Source organism: Plectropomus leopardus, chromosome 9 (assembly GCF_026936395.1).
Source record: "Plectropomus leopardus strain MGB_pleo_1.0 chromosome 9, ASM2693639v1, whole genome shotgun sequence".
NCBI classification, from domain to species: Eukaryota; Metazoa; Chordata; class Actinopteri; order Perciformes; family Serranidae; genus Plectropomus; species Plectropomus leopardus.
This window is the reverse complement of record NC_142184.1, coordinates 29049578-29072047: the sequence shown is the minus strand read 5'-3', so window position 1 is coordinate 29072047 and position 22470 is coordinate 29049578. Positions and strand designations below refer to the sequence as shown.

General features: G+C 40.4%; 1 protein-coding gene across 4 annotated transcripts in view; it reads left to right on the top strand.

Moving 5' to 3' along the window:
• The first annotated feature begins 4361 nt into the window (after positions 1-4361).
• mib2 (MIB E3 ubiquitin protein ligase 2) overlaps positions 4362-22470 on the top strand; it is a 57335-nt gene continuing 39226 nt past the window's right edge. Inside the window, exons 1-3 of one of the 4 annotated variants that reach the window (XM_088082454.1) lie at positions 4362-4513; positions 20175-20573; positions 22240-22411. In XM_088082454.1, coding sequence (XP_087938580.1) covers positions 20351-20573; positions 22240-22411 — 395 coding nt within the window. In that variant the 5' untranslated portion in view covers positions 4362-4513; positions 20175-20350. Of the gene's footprint in view, positions 4514-5454; positions 5657-8802; positions 9415-11760; positions 11919-20174; positions 20574-22239; positions 22412-22470 lie in introns of those variants that run through there. The other 3 variants (XM_088082453.1, XM_088082455.1, XM_042491324.2) reach the window with 3 other exon arrangements.

Sequence of the window (22470 nt, the reverse complement as noted above, 5' to 3'; positions counted from 1 at the left end):
TTCCTTTTGGATCAAAGTTCACTTTTCTTCCAGCTGAAACAAATATAAAGTCCAAGCAAGCAATTTGACATAAAAATGCTGAACAGTTTTTACATTGTTTTTTGATTTACGTTGAAAATGAGATTTCAATACATGCAAAAACAGCAATCTCCTTTCAAAATGTGGCAGCTAAATGACTGCCAGACAGCTTAAATTGACTATTAACTGCATTTTTGGACCTTATAAATAATATGTAAAAATGTAGGTTCTAGTTTCACCAAGTCATAAATCTACAACTACACTTTAGACCTGCATATATTCATTTATACAGACCAGACCGCGGTAATATTTTATTTCTTTGTGACTTGTGATTTGATAAGCAACATGCCATAAACCTATTTCCATGTATGTGTTCTGACAAAGGAGGACTTGTTTCATTAAATGCAAACAGAAAACAATAATTTCACAATTTAACAATAATAATAATAGATGGAAGTGACCCATAATGTAAGAAAATGCATTAAAAAAATGTACTTTTACAAAAAAAAAACTCGTAATTTGTGCAGCACAGTCTTTGTCAGCAGGGGGCAGTATTGGACAACCATTTAGCCACCATGCATAAAAACCTGTACAGGCTCTTTTATTCCTAAGTGTCTTATTTGTAGGGTCAGAAGTATTTGTTTGTAGGTCAGCTTGTAGGTCTTATCTGCACATTTTGGATCTTCAAAATGTATTGGGGTTGAGCCCAATACATGAAGGAATCCAGTTTCTGAATATAATGTCTCAATATCTCCACTCCCAATGAAGGAAAATCCTCATTTGGGTATCTTTTTTTCTTGTGATCAAAATGATTTGAAACTCATCCTGAGATCTCTCTCTAAATACTTAAAAAAAATTAAATAAAGGAGCATCTGATCAAACTATGTTTAAAAAACCAATTTCCAAAAATTTCCAGTTTTGTGCCCGTTTAAAACCCCAAACATTCTGAGTACAGATACAGATCATTTGGTTGGTTGACCAGATACAGAAACATGCACAGATAATGATGTACTCACTCATCCCGACCATTCATTTTATTACAGTGTGTAACGCTTGAGTAACACAGTTCTTTTAATTAACCCATTTCCATTTCTAAACTTTTTTTTCATTACTCTCCTGTAACATACAGTAGCCCACATAATACTTTATATCATAATCGGTTACCTAAAGAAAGAAAAAAAAACCAAAAACACGTATCACTTTGCGTGCAATCTGCACAATGTGCTATTCAATGTCCTTATTTATTTAATACTTTCGTAAAAATAAATCAAATCAGATCAAAGTTTATCGATATAGCACCTTTCATACAATCGTGCAGCCCAGCAAGCAAGGTTAAAATAAATAAATTAATAAATATAAGTCGAAAAAAACAAACAAACATGAGATTAAAAAAAAAGACTAATGAGCAAACAAGTTGTTATTTCATGTTCATATTGTTTACACTGAGTACATTTAAACTCCAATACATTGTTATGTTCTCATTAAGAATCTGCTCCTCACTGCATCTGTATGGGTGCTCCAGTCTCCACCCACAGCCCCAAGACATCAGTGGGCAATTAGAGATTTCCACTCCCATGTTGTAAACATTAATTAATTTTCTAATAAATAAGTTCCTGTTTGTTTCTGTTAGTGTCCAGAATATAGATTACAATATTAACATTAACATACTGTAAAATTTAATGCAGTTGTGGCTATTCATTTAGTTGTCTAAAGTGACTCCTTGTGGACATTAATGTGCCACTTGGATGGAATTTAACATGAGGACAAATAAGAGAGAGAGGGACGCTTATCAGGAGACATGAGTCAAACTAAATGGCTGACTTTTGAAGCCTCTATGGCCACCAGGGGTCCGACAAAGACCTGATTACTAGTAATGATTTGGGGAATTAGGGTCTGTTTTTGTGCTGATTTTGTTTTTATAAATGCACTTTGCAAAAAAAAGGCAACTCCACTGATCAGATTCGATTTACCTTAACCCTTTCACATCTGGATTAACACTGGTTTTCTTGTGCTGCCTTGTGATGCTTTTCACAAGCATTTGAACCTCTGACACCTGAAAAAGATGAGTTTAATTTGTTTTGAAAACATGGGAGAAGGGCGAAGAGCAATGTGGCAAGAAATCCCTGCAAATTAAAAAGATTATCCCCCTCCCTCTCTCTCTTTTTTAAAGCATTTTATTAAAGTCTTTTTATTTCATTTCTGTTTCAGTCATTTTCTTTTAACTCCTTACTAATTTCTTGCCCATTTTGATGCCATTCTTTGTTAAGTTGCTCATTGTCTTCTCCATGTATGTTTGAAAGAAATCAAGCCAGTTCGCTCACGTTTCAGAGGGTACAATGATTTTGTAGGTTTTTTAATATGGATGTTTGCACATTGCAAAATTTATTACAACTTCTACCCGACTATAGTAAGTACAAGCTATACTCTATTGCTGTGGCATCCAGCCTGTTGAGCAGTTGTTTTGGGGGTAACGTAACAATGGTTATTAGTGAAAATATCTGTTAGTATTTGTCTTTTAGTACTCATCACTGCAGTAATCTGTAGTGAGTAAGCTGTCTGTTTGCTGCAGGATGAGAGGGGAAATCAAACTGTACGGATAAAACGGCATCTGCCATAAGCTTGGAGGAGTAGCGGGAAGGCCTTCAATATTTTTTTAAAAGCTCTCTCCCTCTCCCCAGGAAATGTACCTTGTTTGAACCGTGTGAATTGTAATGCCACGATCAAAGGGCAAAATTTTTTACATCCTCACACAGGGAAAAAAAAGAGAAAAAAAAAGTCAGGAGTAGAATCACAAGTAGGGCCACACATGGGGTCCAACTGTTGAAATGTCCTTGTGGATTTTGCTATGTGGGCATGACAAAAAGGGAATGGAGAATTAAAAAAAAAATTAACTTAAGAGCAGCATCAGAAATAGGGGTGAGAGGTCTCCTGTAGCTGGACACGGTTCAGGTGTGTTAAGGCCACTGCTGAGGAGAGGAGATGAGTTCATACATGCACATGCATGCGTTTTCTTATTAGTAGTATGCAAATCAATTGATCACTTTTCTGGTTATTGCAAAAACAAAATGTCGTATTTTTGTTACCCACTAGTATTTATCTTTTGATTATTGTTTTGATTGTTTTAGGCCCATCTGTAGTTGTATTTTCTTTGGAGGTTCTGCTACACAATACAATACAGTGAGTTTACATGTGTACATGCATTTTCTATTAATAGTGTGATGGTGTTGTTTTGATGATCTGTATCAGCTGGTGGTTAATCAGCTGTAGGTTCCTGGCTGTTGTTTAGTAGGGTGTCACACCCACAAATGTTTCAGCTGAGGAAAACCCAGAGGGTGGGACACGTCCGTTTCCCTCTGCTGCTGCGCATCATTAAAAGTGGTACATTTGCTAGTGCTGACAACTTCATTTGCTTATTTATTAATAAAAAAATCATTTATTTGATATTTATTGATAATTTCAGGTACAGTGTATAATCCACGCCACACCACAACAAATGAACCATACAAAAAAAAAAAAAAAAAAATCACAATAGACCTTGTTTAAAGACATAATTACAAAAATGATCACAAATCTTAAATCTTAAATCTTTTATCTAATCTATTCTTAAAAGAGTTATGGAAGGAGCCCTCACTACAACCTGTGGAAGCTTCTTCCATGCTTTTACACAAAGTGTGATTTTTTTTTCTTTCAGAGATACACTTTAGAGTCATAATTATTATTCCAAAATGGGATGACAGGCTCAGCTGTAAAATCACATATTCTGTCAACAAGCTGATAGATCTCAGTTACACAATATCTTTTCTTTCTTTTCTTTTTTTTTTTTTTAAGAAATCAAACCAATTTTCTCAGGTTTCAGGGTATAAATGCTTATGAAAAGGGTTTAAATGCAGCACAAAACTGATATTTCTCCAGGTTTAAAAGGGTTAATTTATGAGGACACCAAAATGAACTTGGAATTGCAAGATATCTGTCTAGTTATTTCTATATATTTTTTTGCGAAAATATATTCTTATTATTGCCTGCATAGAGTTTTCCCCTAAAAACGTTTTATTGTGTGGCCTATATAGTATATTTTCAAGAGGAATGAATGTAGGTTATTTGTAATACTGTCACCTCGTGTTTGTATTTCAAGTAAAATGCAGATATACAAAACGATCTACTGCCACCTACTTCTATTATACTGATCGTCCAATTTAATAAAAACAATGCAGCAATTCATAAGCACGTCGACCTGAGAGGATTGTGTTTTCTGCGGCTGGTTTCCTGAAACAAAACCTACTTGAATTGAGGTTTTGGTATGTTTATTACGAGGAGCACGTGAAGGCAGCATTAGCAGTGACGTAATGCATGGGCGTGTTGTCATGGCTGTGTGCTGCAAAACCTTTCAATATAGTAAATACTTATTTGTCCTAAAACAAGCCATGTCAGCGTTAATGACGGACAGCGACATGGAATTATATTTGACCTCAAAGTAAAAATTCCTGACAAAGGCCCGGTAAGTAGCTACATCATGAAATAAGTTGTTTTTATAGCATTAAAGGATGGCCAAACATGGGTTAGCTAGCTAGCGTCACCGTAGACAAGCTAGTAGTACGCACAAATGCACCGTCGGCTTATTTGATAAAGCCACGCAGAATTATTTTCACATTATTGATAAATTAATGCAACCCCAAGTGTAGTTATATGTCATAGTATATTGCTGGCACATGGTACATGTTATCCTGCAAGCAGCGTTTCATTTCTTTGAAAATGAGACGTGCCCAGTGAATTTGCCTGTCACAGATATTTCTAAACTACAACAGCGTTGGTGGGCGAGAGGAAGCAGCTCGAGATGATTGTTAGCGCTAGCTGTTAATTTTAGAAACTGACACTTGAGCCATGAGAACAAATGCTGGTGGTTAATTCATATGTTTGCCGATGGGTTTCGCCAAAAATTTCATTGTTGGTCTGCCCTTTTTATGGTCCAAGTGCCCTTTACAGTAACGGAAACAATGAAATGTGCACATTTTTAAACGACGTTTGGTTTGACGTTGTCTCGCATTACAGGACGGGCTGAGTCTGGGCTTTGATTTGATTAGCGGGTAAGCTAAGTTTGGCTAGCTGTCTAGTGGGGTGTCATGTTGTTTTACTGTTCTTGTCAGCATTGGTTAAGTTGTCAGTTTGTACTTCATAGAGCACCTGACTTATTTTTCTTTATATTTTTTAAAGTACTGAAGTATGGGAGCATAATGAGCACACTTAACCGTTGTCATCGATGATATGATACTAGTTGCAGCGTGCTGCACTGACATGTTAGGACCATGATATTCTGTATAAAGAGCTGTGGCTGTTGCACAAGATCTAACCAATTACTTCCACTTGTCATGTGTCTGGTCATTTTGGTAGTGATGAAGCAGAGCCCAGCAGCAGCTGCCACATACTGGAGCTGCAACTGGACATAGTCAGGATTGCTCTCAGCCACACCTACTTTGGAGCAAAGTTTCAGTCATCTGCTGTGTCTTTCTCTTGTTGCCCCCCTTGGCTCCACAAATCTAAAACACAAGCTTGCTGGCTTGCATCACAGAAATGCCCTCTGGTTTAGAGATAATCGCTTGCAACTGAGAAGAAATGGGGAAAATATTGTGTGGAAATTCTCAAGGTAAGAGTTCATGGGTACACACTAAGGGATAACTTTTTGGAAAAGGGTTACCACTTTGTTCATCTCGCTGTTGGTATTTCAGGGGTGCATTGTGCAAAAACTGTCTGTGGTAGTGTGGGTCTGTTTTTGTCTGTTTGTGTTTTCGTGCCTGGTCTCTTAATAGACCTTTTCCCATAAATTCCTGGTACGCATTTCTGCACATGTTTCTTTTTAGGAGTTTTAGACTGAAAGTCAAATGACTTTTACCCAATTACTGCAGATTCCACACATACGGATCATTTCTAGAGATATTCTTTAAAAATATGTAGAATTTATGAGCATCATATTTACAGATGCACGTTAATAAGGTTAGATACAAAATGTTGCGCTTTTATAGTGAAATTTGGATGTTGCACCAGCATAAGGACAAAAATAAGGACAGGACCTAATTTGTGGATTATAGCAGTTTGAATCAGGAATGCTTGCTGTGTTCTTGTGTAGCTTTTTAAACATGCAGTGTGTTTTTTAAGGAAATTATCAAACTAAAATTTAAAAGGAAAAAAAAAAACATACCTTGCTGACACACTGGCATGATATACCAATGTGTAGTCTGACAGTAGTTGACACCACGACAGAGTGGCAGTGTTCACAGTAAACAGTATGCCCAGCTAAAGGCCAAACCTGTATTATGTGATTGAGGTTGCAACAACAGCATTGCTGCCAAGTAGCCACTGGCTTTAAATGTGATTGGTTTGTGCTATGCAACTGTCCAGTGGAGTGTAATTCCTCCTGGGGTGGAATGGTCTTTGCAAGTCTGAAAACACTTTTTTTTAAAAAGGAAATTAAATGTTTCAGAATCCTTCCAGATAATAGGCAACAATAATATCGATTCAGTTCTATAATAAGCGATCAGTAAAGCCCTGTCATTTCCATTATACCGCTACTAGATGACACTGATGGGCCAGTAATCTTGCAAACAATTAAGGCCTTTTTTGGAAGTTAAAAATGTCAGTATCAAAGGACAGTTCACCCCAAAATCAAATATTTTCCACCTCACTTGTGCTATTTATTAGTCTAGACTGTATTGGTGTGAGCTGCTGAGTGTAGGGATGTCTGACTTCTTTCTTGTAACTACATGGCACTCAGCTTGTGGTGCTCAAAGCACAAAAAAAAAATAAAATAGCAATTTCTGTTTCCAGAAACCATTTCCCTGCTGTATCAAAGTGCAGGAGGGAGCGTGTGTCCACTGTTAACTCACCTCGCACCACTCGTCACACGTCACAGCTCAGCCGAGGACGGCACCATCTCTATGGCTGATATCTCCAACACTCTGCAACTCACTCCAAAACAATCTAGATTGATAAGTAGCTCTACAGGTTAGAGGGAAAATATATATTTTTGATTTTAAAGCAATTTTAGCCTGTCTACTACTGGTGCAGCAGGACTGTTGACCAGTGAGCTGCTGTGTTTTGCCTAAGGCTGAGCAATTTGATGATATATGTACAGTATATACAATAAGTATGCAACAAAAAAATAATCATGTGTCAATATCAAAATTGTGTGACGGAAGGTTTTATCTGTATAGCTCACCCTAAACTTTCCCTAATGGCCTGATGACACGTGTTAAAGACTGGAGACTGCAACTTACTGCTTCGATCTTTATAGCTAGACTGAGGATTCAGACCAGCGGCCCTCTGGTCCTAAGCCAGTCCTGTAATAGTTACAAAGATAACAGTTTGAGTTGCAACGTGTTGTGCTGCCCTGAGAGCGTCAGCACATCAGAGTCATCCAGTTTGATATGGGCTGTGTAAACGTCATTGATCTCTGTGAGAATATTTGGAGCTTGTGACAGCAACTCGTGAGAGGATAAGATCCAGTAAAAATGCAGTAAGTCCAGATTAGATCAATGTTTTATGTATGTAAGTGAGATAAAGGGTGATGTGCCATCATGGTGATAGTCAGGTCTGAATTCACAAAAACACAGAAGATAGGGGCTTGAGTCTGAGCAGGATGGCATGCTCAAGTAGTCCGGGCACACGGGACAGGAACAGAGTATTTGATTTCATTTGCTGTTCTGTCTGCACTTTTGTAATTTATCCATGTTTTTTTAATAATAATTGAATATATTAAAAACACATGAAAAAAATGTAAATAATTAACAAAAGTACTGCATACCCCCGTGTTTAAGTTATGAATGTAATTTTTTTTGTCATGTACACTGATTCTATTTACTTTTTAATCTACCTTCAGACTAGATGCCCATTAAACTTTTACTTTTTAACCTCAAATAACCAAAATCTAAATGTCTAAAGACAAATAGACGTGTTATAGATATTTATTAAACATCTTCTCAACGTTAAATTGCTCAGTGGGAAGCTTTGTGTTTTTCCCAAGCAGCAGCCTTATTTTAGCAGTGCTCTTGGTCTGATGACGGCCGTGTGTGTGTGTGTGTGTGTCACCGTCTATTTGAAGAGCTGTATGAATGAATGCCCCCTTTTATGTGACGTCTACCAACAAGTCTATTACACGAACAGCAGCAGCTTTGTTTACAAGATGGACGAGTGGTGTGATGAACTTCATTATAAGCCAGTGTCGCGACCGCTTCCTGAGCCCCCATTCATTCATTGGCTACTTGTGTCCCAATTATAGCAGCTGTACATTCATGTATGCGTGCCAGCATCAACAGAATGCTGTTTTGGCTCATTTTTGGAACCATATTGTTGACATCTCCCGCAGCTGTGAACACATTGAAGAGCATTGTTTAAGGCTATGAAAACATTCGGAAAGACACACACACACACACACACACACACACACACACACAAAATCTTCCTCTTTCGTCTTTCCTGTGAGAGCCTGCAGGAGACTCTGGGCTGGTATTGCCAGCTCACCAGCAGCAGTTGCACAAGCCAGCTTGCGACTAAAAATGAGGATCATGGCAGGTGCCCATTCATCAAAATCTCCTCCAGCCCCACCCCTTTTCTTTTCCCTAAGCCCCCCCATACACACATACACACATCCAAAAAAAAACCCCAAAAAAAACAACACCCAGACCCTCCCCCCCAAAACATATTGCCCCTCCCCCCTCCCCTCTGTCCTCTGCTTGTCTGCTCATTGGCAGTGGAGCAAATGCTGTCCCCGCGCGCTATGAAACAGAGGACTGTATATCTGTATGTAGAGCCCGATGCGCATGTGTTTGTGCATACTGATCAGTAAACACAGCGTTGGCCTCACACGCGTGTTAGCGACGCTCTCGTCCTCGGTGATGGAATATAGCATCAGAGGAGTCCTATGCGGAGCACAGCCAGTTGGCCTGTTTTTATGTGAGAGCAAGGGAACGTCGACCTGAATGCAGTGCTCATTGGGTAGCCACTCTCCCTGGCTCTCTCCTCTCCTCTCCTCTTCCTCCTCCTCCTCCTTCATGGTGGTAATCCTTGCTGACACAACGCACAAAGGACTAAATGCTGGCTGCATCCTCCAGCAGCACGGCTCCCTCCTCTTCCTCCTCCAGCTCTGATCCTCTCCAGCCAGGCTGTTCGCTTTTACAGGGGGACGCTGTTTCTGTAAGACTGCTTGCTACTGTATAGCACATCTCTGGAATACCGGCCTGGCTGCACTCCTCCTCCGCCCCCTGTATCCCCTCCTCCTCCACCTCCTCCTCGGACGGTTCATTCAGGGAGTGCATCAGAACTGGGCTTCAGCCCCAAGGAAGCGTTTTTTTAATCTCGCTGGAAGCTGGTGGGACCACTGGTAGTTTTTTTTATTTCATTTAGCAGGAGGTAGGAGCTGCTTTCTCTCATTGCCTTTTTCTGTCGGTCTTTCCATTCATTCTCTTGCACATCACTGTACCAACAGGTAAACCAGCTAAACAGGACATGCTTTATTTATCAAGTAATGCAGTTTCAGTCATGACTGTCGGGGTACTGATAGCACGTTTTTCTTGTCAGACAGGAGTCCATCTCTGATTGGCATTTTAGAAATGAGATTAGCTTTACAGAGTCCTCCCTCTGTGAATGAAATATTGCTGCTGTCATAGACTTTCACAGTGGACTTAGCTGATTTCACTGTTTACTTCCTAGAGAGGTAAATGATCATGTGCAAAGACAGCACATATGCAGCTGCTATGCACCATGTTACAATTGTCCCACATGTCACTGCAATCTGTAGTAAAGCTAGTAGATGTGTTAAGCAGGCAGGCAGACATCTGGCTGGCTTTGCTGCTGCTTATCACTGTTTGTGTAGACTGGTGACGATCAAACAGGCAAAAAATGTTTTCCCTGACCTGCAAGTCTGCTGACGTCAAAGTGGTTTTGGGTTGTGGATTCTTTATTGCAAGTAACCTAATTACAGCAATTTTAGTTCTCAGGTTAGACTTGTTTGAGTAGCTATTATAACATTAGGTACTTGAAGAGGTAGTTCTGATTTTTTGAAGTGGTGTTGTATGGGGCACTTATCCATAGTATATTACACACAGTCGTCAGTCTGCACGCCCCCATTGTGGAGAAGCAGACTGGAATCTGACACAGAAGCTACGCAATGTACCGCTGTGGAGGGGTCAGCAACAAACTATATTTTATCCACCTAAAAAAAAAAATCAATGTTAGTTTAAGTGTATGCTATAGTGAGAGTATTTTCACAGCCTTACTTTTCCATCAGACAGACCGTTCTGCTGGTGACGCTGTTCATTACTTAAAGTTCCCCATCTATGCTCTTGTTAAAGCCACCAGATTCAATTTACAAAAACTGTCATTTTAACTTGCTGAATACAGGAGCATCTTGTCAAACACTGAGCTGACATGTACGCTAGTTTGTAGAATTGTGTGAGTTTGTTGAATCCGAACTAAACCTTTTAAATGCTAAATGCACACAATAATACAAATGAAATAACTGTTTGAGGCAGCAGTTTAACAGCAGCTCCTGTGTTCAGTGATGTTAAATCACAGTTTTTCTCAGTGGACTCTGGCTGGACAGCGATATAATTTTATTTACCTGCTGTAAACCTTTAGGTCCTTTTACACTGCTTGTTTGAAGTGGGACTGTTGTGCCATTATGCAGCCTTGCTGTTCTTTATAAAAGGTACGATAGCAGAACCGGGGGACAGGGTCGTCTTGCCTTGAAGCCACCACAGGAACTAGTTAGTGGACCGAAATGGTGTCTGTATAAAAAGGAAAGCTGGCATATAAAGTGTTACCAATGCATGTTATATGCCACATTAGAGGCCACTGTCTCTCACAAGGCTACTGTCTGACATTAAGGTAAAGCAGTAAAAATATTCAAAATATAGTGTCCTGTAAAACTGATATTTACTTTTTTTTTTTTTTTTTTAGGTGGGACTTTTTTATGTGGCTAAAATATGTTTAGTTTCTGACCCCCGTGTTTGATTACAGCCTGATTTGCCCAACTTGGGATGTGCCCATTGACATCTGCTATATGCAGTACACTGACTATGAAAAATCTGAACTATCCCTTTAACTCTATCATATAGATAATGGTTACAGTGCCATGAGAATTGGTATCAAATCATTTTAATCATACAGTGTAACAGTCATTTAAGGAGGATGATTGCATTGCTGAGAACACTTTATTGATTTACACGATCCTATCCAGGCATGGCCCGGATAAGATTAAATGATGTCTTTGTTTCAGGTTAAGTTGGTACGAGTTGGGGTTGAGAGCGTAATGCGCATGTAGCAACATGTGACTCAGTGTTGACTTTTGAAGTGACGCTTGACATGAGGCTCAAGCTTGGACTGATAGAGCAGTTTGCCCCTACAGTTGTGTAAATTAAGCTGATTTGGACTAAAGTCAGAAAACTCATGACATGATCAATGCTTCCTCACACCACTGATTATGCGACAGTGTCCCACTCTTACACAGAGTGATGTATTAACTTGAAACACAGTCCTCTCGCACCGTCATCACAGCTCTTTTGGAAGTCAGTTCTTTACCTAACGCAGCCAGTATGTGTTTTTTTTTTCTTTCACAGATAAGGCATCAGGCTTGTCCAGTCCTTGAGCAACATCTGTCAGACAAAAAAACCAAGCAGTGGAGAATAGAACTGCGTGTTCTAAAACAAAGAGCAAAGTTCACAGCAAACCAAATACTAAGACCGAACCAGAGAGGGTTCACTCCCCCGTTAGTAGGATGGCTGCTTCATAGCGCTCAGGATTTCTGATGCTCCTGCTGGTTGGGGGATAATAGCAGCGCAGGGCTTGTGGTGTCACGGCACACTGGAATCATACTGCTGCCGACATGTTCAAAAGTGGGCTGAAGATCATGGGGCGTGAGTATGATAATCTATGATAATTTGTTGGTAATAATCTAAGCACATTGTCTTAAAACGAACAGTAAGTCTTAGGGACTCGTGGTTCGCTGTGGTAGAGTTTTTGTCAAAAAGGCTCTGGGGATAAAGTTTGCTGATAGGAAGAATTCTGCCGGTATCAAGTTGCTTTTTAAATCTGTTGTTGCAGCCAAGCTTTGTAAGGATTCTCTTGGACAAATCTGACAGATATTTCAAGACATCTATGTGACACATTTTGGATTAGTTTCAATAGTTATTTATATGCGATCATTAGGAATTATTTTCCACAGCGCACAGCGCTTGTTTGAGTGAGATTTGAGAAAAGGAAGTAGGCCAAGCACAAGCCTGAAATGGAAAATGGAAAAGTCTTATTTTTAGGCCTGTCGCCCACTCTGAAGAAATCTTTGTAAATGTGTTATTTGCTCCGGGTCCTTATTGATTTTCCTAAAAAGTCCTCTAGCCACCAGATGTTTCAGACATGAACCAGTTCCAGCAGGCTTGAACTCATTTCTGATATTAAGGCTGATGACGCTAAAGCCAGAGAGCTTGTGTGTGTGTGGATTGCACTTTGCTAAGCATCAAGGTCCAGTGGCAGTGATATGAAAAAAAGAAACAGCACAGGCAAACAGCCTCTTCTTATTAGACATTAGAGCGAGGATATAAGCCAGTCAGACCACGTGTCACAGCACATACAGCACAAGCAGGCCTCCGCTGCCTCACACAGTAGCTCGTATCTGATGGCACTGGGTCAGCGAGTAATAATACTCCTGACTCATTTTCCATTTTGAGGCTGCTCACTGACTTTTATCGGTGTGTGGATCTGGGTCTGCCTGTGTGCGGGGCAAAGAATTTTAAATATGCCATATCCATGTAGCTATGTGGGTAGATACAGCCCCTGCCCTTTATTACACTGCATTACTGAAACCCGCAGCAGGGACACGAGCGCAGTCATTCTATCGCTTCTAAAACGTTTTGTTTAATCAAAACAAGCGGACAGTCACAGGGAAGACTGACCACACACAGCTCTGTGATGGACTGTCTCTCAGTTGATCCTGCTCCCACTGATCCACCGTCTCACTCTCGCTCACTTTGTGGAGGTTGCGATCATGTTGGATCCGATTGACATTCATTGACCTAATCCTTGTTCATATGTAGTAAATTACAAAATGTTGCAATATATCTTTTTTAAAACTCATGCACAATGTCCTCATCTTTATAGAAAGACAATATAGTGTTTTGATAATAATTCAGTTTCAAAATATACTGTTTTCTAAAAATGTCCACCTGAAAATGATATTGCAGTTGCATTGTCAATTATATATTGATGTTTAAATCACCATGTGCAGCAGTTAAAAAAAAAGGAAAGAAAAGTTGACCAGTTGAACCATCCTTAGCGTAATACAACCACTTTGTGGAAATTGCATAATATTCCTGAGCAATTTTGGACCATGTGCAATTGTTGAGCATTTGTTTATGGTGTGTGTGTTTATTTGTGTTGTGGCCAAACGCCTGTCTGGTTGTTTGTGTGAAGGAGGTTGACGTTGCCCATCCAGATCGGCCCTCAGCAGTGTGTATGACGGAAGCCAGCCCATCTGTTATTGCAGGCAGAGAGCTGTAATCCTGCCTGTTAGCCCTCAGTCTATCTGTAAACTGTGATTTGTTGAATCTTTACGATTCCAACTTCCAATTTTTAAACCAGCTGACTGTGTCCAGGTTACGCTTAGTTTTTGTCAGGTGAAATGTTGCTGTTGTTCAAAAGGCGGTTAAATTTGACTGTAACATTCTCCTGCCAAGCTAGGTTTAAACTTTTTTTAAAGGAAAATTGTATCAGATTTAGGGGGGATTTAGTAGCATCCAGTGGTGAGGATTGCAGATCACAACCAGCTGAAACTTTTTACCAGAATCCAAAATTATCTGCAGAGTTCTGTTTCTCTCCAAAACAACCTGGTGATTAAACCAGTACAAACATTGAATAAAGCATTAAAAACATTTAAAATATCTGCGTTTCAATGGTGCCTGTTGCAGAGGGTCTACTTACTTTGGTGGTATGAAAACACGAAATTGCAAATGTACAAGTGTCTAGAGCCAGTGTTCGGTTTGTACGTTCTGGGCTACTGAAGACACATGGCAGGGCATGGCAATCTCTGTAGACGAGGACCCGCCCCCCGTGTAGCTATAAATGGCTCATTTTAAGGATTTTAATGGAATGGATTGGATTCTAAAGTAATGAAAACACAATGATTCGTATTTTCAGGTGATTAGACACTGAAGAAAACATTATCATTATTTTTAATTTCTGCAAGTAAATCCTCCTAAAACCTTAACACTTGACCTGAGCTTTACTGGTTTACCGTTATAATGCTGCAAGACTTTGCCTGTTGTTAAACTTTTTCAGACTGCCTGTTATCCGCCTGTGGCAGATCTGTTGAATAATTACTTTTGACATTTGAACATTAATGTAGTAATAATTAGCAGATCATATTTGTCTTTTTAAGTGTTTTTAAGTGACATCATTGGTATTAATAGCTGGCACAGATTTTACATTCAGCAATTAGTGAACACAATCAGAACAGATTTCATCATCAAGTCCTGGAACTTGTCCTGCTGGTTGCTGCAGACAACATAACCCACAAGATATGAAAATACACGAGTAAACACAGAAGTGTAAATATGAAAATGGAAGCTGAAATACACGCTGTTCAGACCAGACGTAATTGTGCAAACACATGGCACACTGAATGGTTTTTACATCTCAGTATTTAAGTTTTTTTCTTGTTCCTACAACTGTGCTTTTAAGACGTTATTAACAATCACCTTTAAAGCTTTTAGAGAGGTTCTGCGTGATACACGTTGCCTGCTCTTTCCTGATAGCTGCTGAGTTGCGATTTTCAAAGCTCGAGGCTGCTTCACTGGTCCAAAATTTCAAAAAGCAGTAATAGCTTTGTTGGTATGTAGTAATAGCTTACTGCTGTTTAGGATGCAATTTTGGGATTCACTCTCATTTTCTAGCTGTCCATCTGTCAACACCAAACAATAACGTGCTCTGGGATTTAAGAAGATGAGGGTATTTTTTTATTAAATATTTCTGCCATGTGCAGCTTGAACCGTGTATTCATCATTTTTTTGGAGCGTGCATCTGTAAGTGGTGTTATTGTAGAGGCAAAAGATAAAGCTGGCAGGGAGAAGTGGTGTGCCTGTAGATGTTGGATAGCAGCTTGTGTAGGTACAGTCATCCCCTGAATCCCCTGTGTTGCATCTACCTGTCAGTACCATTCCCAGTCTATTTAATAATGATTAGATATCAGTGTGTTCGCCTGCATCCTCTCTGGAACACACAGTGTGGGGGGAAGCAGAGTTGGTGGTGTGGGAGGTGGTGGGTTTGTGTTTTAAATGTAGGTGGTAGGTTCAGTTTTTTTTCTGTCTGTGTCTGCAAAACAGTTCCTTTATTCATGATGCTGTTGTGGGCCTGCTTTTTTGCAAATGTTGAAGTAAGGCTTTTTAGTGTGTGAAGAAAATGTTCTCTTCCCCGTATGTGGTTTAAGTGTGGTGGATTTCAGGTCAGTTCATTATGATTGTATTCTTAGTTACCGGTACTACATCCACACACACCCAGAACGCAGAGAGCTGCGTTAAGGCCGTCCACTGCTCGTGAAAGCTCCCCTGTTTGCATGCTGAAATGTTTAATGATTGGCTGGGATATTATTGCAGTGCATAAAAGAGGCTAAGCCGACAGAAAATGGAGAATAAGCAGCCTGCTTTCCCTCCTTTGATCCCCTACATCCCATATGTTTTCATGCTTAAGCAGATGCCTTTTAATACCAAAATGACATTGTAATCTTGATAAGCGTGCAAGTGTAATCTCAGCGGCATTACAGACATCTGTCCGCCCTATTATTGAAAGGCTTTTTTATTTTTACTAAAAGGTATGACAGAACTAGCAGTCTTTATACTATGAAAATTAAAAAAAAAAAAGACAGATAAATGGGAGGTATTTGGTGAGCTTTAGACAACATTCAAACAAATGTGGATAACCTTTCAAACCGTGTGCACTTGTTGGAAGTTTTCTGTCCACACCGACATTTATAGATCATTTACTAAATTTTTGCTGTCTGCAGAAAAAGCTTAGCTCCCTTCCTCGTCCTTGTGATGTAGATCGATGGTGGTTGTAAACAGGGAAATGATGGATTAACACCACCATCTGCTGAGGACAGTGGACAGATGTATTGACTCTTTTGACAAACATGGCACTTGATTTTAGGGTAAGCTCCCCTTCTGTGACCTCAGACTGTCTCATTAATTACTTACTTTGTGTTACAGCATGGCCAGTCACATAATAATGTGCTGTTGTTGTTCTGCGTGATGATGGCTTTACAAGCATGTAAAAATGATTGGATTGAGGGTGATAAATGCTACCAACCCTAACTGTAATTCCTGGGTGCGACTCTCACTTTTCCAACCTACTTGAGATGAAACAAGTCCCAGTACTGTATGATGAAAGCATCAACAGCGGCATTCCCATGGAAACCGTGTCCATGAGGGTCTTGCAAAATATGACAGTTACAGTAGCCTGGAAAATATTTGAATTTTATGAATTTACTGTTAATCAGACCACAGTTAAAATGAGTATTAGCTAGCTAGTACACACTGCAGTCCCTCCACTTGACTCCCCACAACAAGGACACTGCTCTTCTGGGAGGAGAAGGGGGGACAGCTCTGGGGATGGAGATTCAGTCAGTAGCTGTAGTAACTTAAATCCAGCCAGCGCAAAGCCCAGACCCATGGGTTACTGTGGGCTGTTTGCAGAAACTAAAAGGTTACTGATCCTGCAGTAAGTTGGGGCATCTAGGATCAGCAAATTTTCTGTTCATCTGTTCACTGTCCATTACACAGGTTAGACGCAGCACTGCTGCTGGCCATCAGCCTGCTGCGACCCCTGGCGCTTGGGTTTGCACTGGCTGAATTCAAGTTGCTACAGGCACTAACTGAAGGTTTGTCTCCAAAACTGTAGCCCACAGTCCTCCTGGCGAGTCTCCACGCAGCTAGTAGTAAGGTGGAGGGACTGCTGGGAGTGCTAGCTTGTCTCATTTGTAACCATTGAATGCATCAGATTCAGTGTCCTGTACTGCTATTTTCCAAGCTATGCAATAGCTTTTATATTTTACAGGAACTGTTGAAGTGTGGTTTCCACCAGAATCCAGCTATTGATGCTTTTGTCATACAGTAGTAGCTGTGTTTATAACTAAAGCAGGGTGAAATGACGGTAGATGCTTCCTGGACTATCAGCTTCTTCACATTGCTAGAAAATGGACATTGGTTTTTGAGAAACTTTTATCACTAAATTGTCTTCCTCTACACTTCAACACCTAAAGCCTCTTAGATAGTGCTTTTTGTATCCAGTGTTTGGGTTCCCATGGTCATGGAGAACCTGGAAAATTAATTGAATTTCACAATCCCATTTTCCAGGCCAGGAAAAGTCATGGATTTAGTGAAAAATCATTGAAAGTTGGGGAAAAGTCATGGAATTTCTTTGTTGTGTAATGAAATTGTCACAGTAATCCCACTGTCTTATCATAATTTAATATAACAGCAAATTTATTTTCTGTAGCTGTCGACATAATGTAGCTCTAACAGGCGTAGGTGTGTAACGTTTTGTTTATCATCATGTACTTTTCTTCATTCTCTCCCTGCGTTTGGTCTCTCTCTTCATGTATCCCAGCAAGAGGAAATGATTTGGTAACAGAGTTTGAATCTGTTACGCTTGAAAAATGCTGGGCAGTAGGTCAAGAAAAAAAAAAGTTGTGGCTCCTTGAATAGTCATGAGAAAGTTTTGAAATGTTGTCCAAAATGTGTGGGAACCCTGGGGTGTTGATAAATACATAGTGGGGCATGAATTTGAGCCTGTCTTTCACCGTAAAAAATGACAACACAAAAGTTAGGACATGTACTTCACTTTCAAGAGGGACTTTGTCAGAACTCTTCAGCAGACTTTCTTTTCCTAAATACTGTTTTAGGAAATAAGCATAAACACAGGTAGACAATCACGATGTACATTCTGCAGGCTGTAATTTAAAAGCTTTAGTTATATTGTAGGTAGTCTATATGGACAAATGTTATCCTCTGTCACAGAGATTTTTGTTGTAGTATCAGACACAGATATTGCACTGCAGTATCAAAATGACCGCTTTATATTTGTTTTAAATCTCAGTGGAGACGGAGCACAGACCGCACCAGCGTATAAAAGAAGATTTTTGATCACAAGTGATTAATGGGTGCGATTAGCTGTCTGCTGATTGTCATGTTCCTCAGCAAAAGTTCCTTTGTTGTATTGCTGACTCAAGCCGCCTCATCAATGCTGCTTCCTTCCTGTTAGTTCTTGTTTCTAGCACCCATTCATTCAAAACACTGGAGTCATCAGTCAAGGGTGTGAATGTGCGAGCTGTCGTGCGTCCATACTTGTGATGAGACTGTGCCATTTTTTTGTCCCAAAATCCAGACTCATGAAAAAAATGATTTGTGTTGCTTGTTTTAGGATGCACTGTAGGATACTCAGCTCACACATTTACAAATTGAAACCTCATGGTCGTTAGGTTTAAGCAGTTGAGTTTTACGGTTGAATGAAGCCAGTGGACTGTCTTTCTAAGGATGGGAGCACAAGTGTGTGTGTGTGCGTGTGTGTGCTTGATTAGCGCAGCAGGGCGTAGCAGTCAGTGTCCAGCTGCTCTCTCCAGAAATGTGCCGTGTCACACAGCAAGACCTTGAGTGAATGATCCACCAGCAAAGAGAGAAACACTGCTCTGAAATTAATGAGACATATGGCATGTTGCTTTATGAGTCCCTCAGCAGCCACTGAGAAACTTGTAGGCAGGCAACACACAGGTTGTGTCTTTTCCCTTTTTTAAAAGCAGTGGACTGAACCCCAAATTTTCCAAAGCCAGAGGAAAGTGTTGACATTAACTCAAGACAAACTGGCAAGAAACAAGTTCTGACCAACTGAAAGATGGCAACTTATCTACTTCATTTGTTGTTGTGCTGCTGTTTTTTCCAGGGCTCTGTTGAAATTTATGAAAAATGTAGTGGAAATGAATCTTTATTTTGTATTGTCAACAGTGATAACAGGTGATGTTTTTTTTGTAGGCAGACATGGATTGTAGGGTCCCAGTGATTGCTGTGTCAAAGAGCCCATGAACTTTCACTGGATTATTGCAGAAAATAAGCTTTGTGGCAAGCAAACATTTATGATACTTACAAGTTTTGTTCAGCAAGGTCATCCTTACAAGTCAACACTACTTTTATGATTTTGAAGGTGTAAATGCATTCGCCGATATAAATGTAACATTGCAAATCTAAGGTTGCATGGGTTAATGTTGCCACCACAGCAAGGCTGTAAAGCCATTGGGGTGATGATGTGTAATCTCATCTAACCACTTGTTAGCAACTGACTTTTTTAAGACTTAAGCTTCAAAATTCACAATGCGGGTATTTACATTTTATTAAAAAGAGCAACATGTGAAAGTCTCGTAACCTTGTGTCAACCACAAACTTTATTTTAGGGATCGAACCAAAAAATCATACAGGAAACCCATTGACTTCAATAAGTGTTAGGGTGCACCACTCTCTGGGTGTATGCCAATAAAGTTGTCCCTTTAAATGGGAGTTCTAGATGAGCACAGAGCTGATGCACCACTGCATTCATCCACATTTTTTTAATCTCTTACTCAGTACACATGCCAGAATCAATGAACACCTCTGCCAACAGGAAATGGGCACAGAGAAACATTGCAACGTACTGTGTGTCCAGTGAGAGTAAGCATGCTAACCTAGCATCAATGGGTCGCCGAGTTGAATGGCCGTTGGTCATGGCTAGTTTTATAATAAAAATAATAATAAAAATGTTATTTATATAGCACCTTTTAAAAACAGAGTTTACAAAGTGTTTTTATGAACAAAGCAAAAGCCGAAATGAAATACTTATCAGTGTAAAGTAAAACAAATAGTTTTTAACAGAGATGGGAAGAGCTGTGAACTGCGGCCAGAAGTGATGCACCAGTGTCTTTTTATTCCGCGCAATTATTTTTGGTCTAGCACTGGGTGCGCACGCCACAATTGCCACAAATTCACCACTGCCCCCATTTGTTACACCCATTTATTTACTTATTTGTACTTGCAGTATATTGCTATGACCTTGCTTCTGTATGATTTTCCTGGTTTCATTGAACTTTTATCTTCTCTCACCTCCAGTCACCCCTGATCTGTTCCCGGAAACACCCCTGGTGCCATCCCTGCCCGCAATATCATCGGCACGAGCCGCCTCCGTCCCTCACAAGCCCCACAGGCGCAGCAGCAGCGGAAGTGACAGCGCTGCCAGGCCCCGGCCGTTGCGCTCAGCCCCCAGGCCAGGCCCCAGCAGAGGCAGCATGGAGGTGGGCATGCGCGTGGTGCGTGGCCTGGACTGGAAATGGGGAAACCAGGATGACGGCGAGGGCCACGTGGGCACGGTGGTGGAGATCGGGCGGCAGGGCAGCACTACCACGCCAGACAAGACAGTGGTTGTGCAGTGGGACAGCGGCACGAGAACTAACTACCGCACTGGCTACCAGGGTTCCTACGACCTCCTGCTTTACGATAATGCTCAAATCGGTAAGCGCTGATGACTACGATAATATGAAAACACTCGGTCAACAAGAGCTGGTTCTAGTTTTAAATGTCCTAGTGTCAATTTGAGTTTTAGTATAACAAGCCGATTTTTCTGTTTATTCAATTTGCAGCTGTGTGAATGCTCTTGATCATAGAAATCAAATACACCATTTCTCATGCCTACACTTGCTACTGCGGTGATGAATGTTTGGGACCTTAAAATGTGGTCAGTGGAGAAGTAACATAGAAAGCCCTGCCTTAAAGGGATAGTTTGGATTTTTTAAAGTGTGGTTGCATGAGTTACTTCATCCAGTACGGACATATTGCATACAGTAGATGCCAGTCAGCACACCCCCAATTCAGAGAAGTAGTCTGGACAGAAGCTAAGCAATTTCCTGCTGTGGATGAGGTCAACATGACAACATATTTTAGCCACCTAAAAAAAGTCCCACCTAAAGCAATTAATATCAGTTTAAGTGTACGCTATAGTTAGAGTATTTTCACCATTTTACCTTGTTGTCAGACAGTTTTCTGACAGGAAACTTAAGCCAGACTCCATTGAGAAAAACAGCGATGTAACATCATTGAACGAACATAAGCTGCTGGTGTTACCACTGCCTCAGTCAGTTAGTTTGTCTTATTGTGTGATGTTGGTGTTTTAAAGAGTTATTATAGATACACCTGAGTCACACAAACTAGCTGATCAAAATAGCAGTAGACAAGCAGCTCTAATGTTTAGCAAGCAAGAAATACTAGTTTTGTCAAGGCTGGTGGCTTTGACAAAAGCATCGATGATGAAATGAAACCGTTAACAGCTTCCCAGTCGGAACAGGCTGCCAGACAGAAAGGTAAAGCTGTGAAAATACTCTCAGTATAGTGTACACTTAAACTGTTATTGATTAGTATAGATTGGACTTTCTATAGGCAGCTAAAATTTTGCTGCTGATCTCATCCATAGCAGTGCATTGCTTAGCTTCTGTGTTAGCACTCCTGCCCTTCTCCAAACAGGGGGCCTGCAAACACACATCTACTGTATGTGATACACTGACTATGGATAAGAACCCCATTCAACCCCACTGCAAAAAATCTGAACTATCCCTTTAACCTGATAAGACATCATTATTTGTCTCTGTATCGGTGTTACTGCCCTATGGTCTTTTTTTGCAAAAATTACCAGCTTTTTACACACACACACACACACACACACTCACACTCACACACACACACACAGCGTCCACAAAGCCCTTATTGACTAGGCATGTTGCAGTTAAGACTATCTCTCATCATCAGCCATCCACCTCTATTCTGAACCCAAATGACACATGCAATAATGCAGGACTCATTAGCACTTTGCTCCATTTAAAGCAACATTTTTCTGCCTCAGAAGCTTGCCCTTCAATCAATGGAGCGAAAGAGAAGACGAGATGAGGAGCTAAGGGGGCGGGGATATTTTTGTCATGATGTTTGTGCCTCAGTTCTCCCACATGTCATGATATGAGTGTCTGTGTTAAGTAACATCGCCAAGGAGATGACATATGCCTTGAATGCTTCAGTGACTTGTGTTTGTGAGACGCATAGTTTAGCACTTGCATCTTAGCATAGAGACCTCAGGCGTGTTAAATTTATAACCCCACTCGCCTTTCTTTAACCACTTCTTCTTCCCCTCCAGGCGTGCGTCACTCCAACATCATCTGTGACAGCTGCAAGAAGCATGGCATCATGGGAATGCGGTGGAAGTGCAAAGTGTGCTTTGACTACGACCTGTGCACCCAGTGTTACATGAACAACAAGCATGACCTGAGCCACGCTTTCGAACGTTACGAGACGGCGCATTCCCAGCCGTGAGTACCGCACCGCCACTTCCCCTGCACGATTGATCCTCATTTAAATTCTAATTATG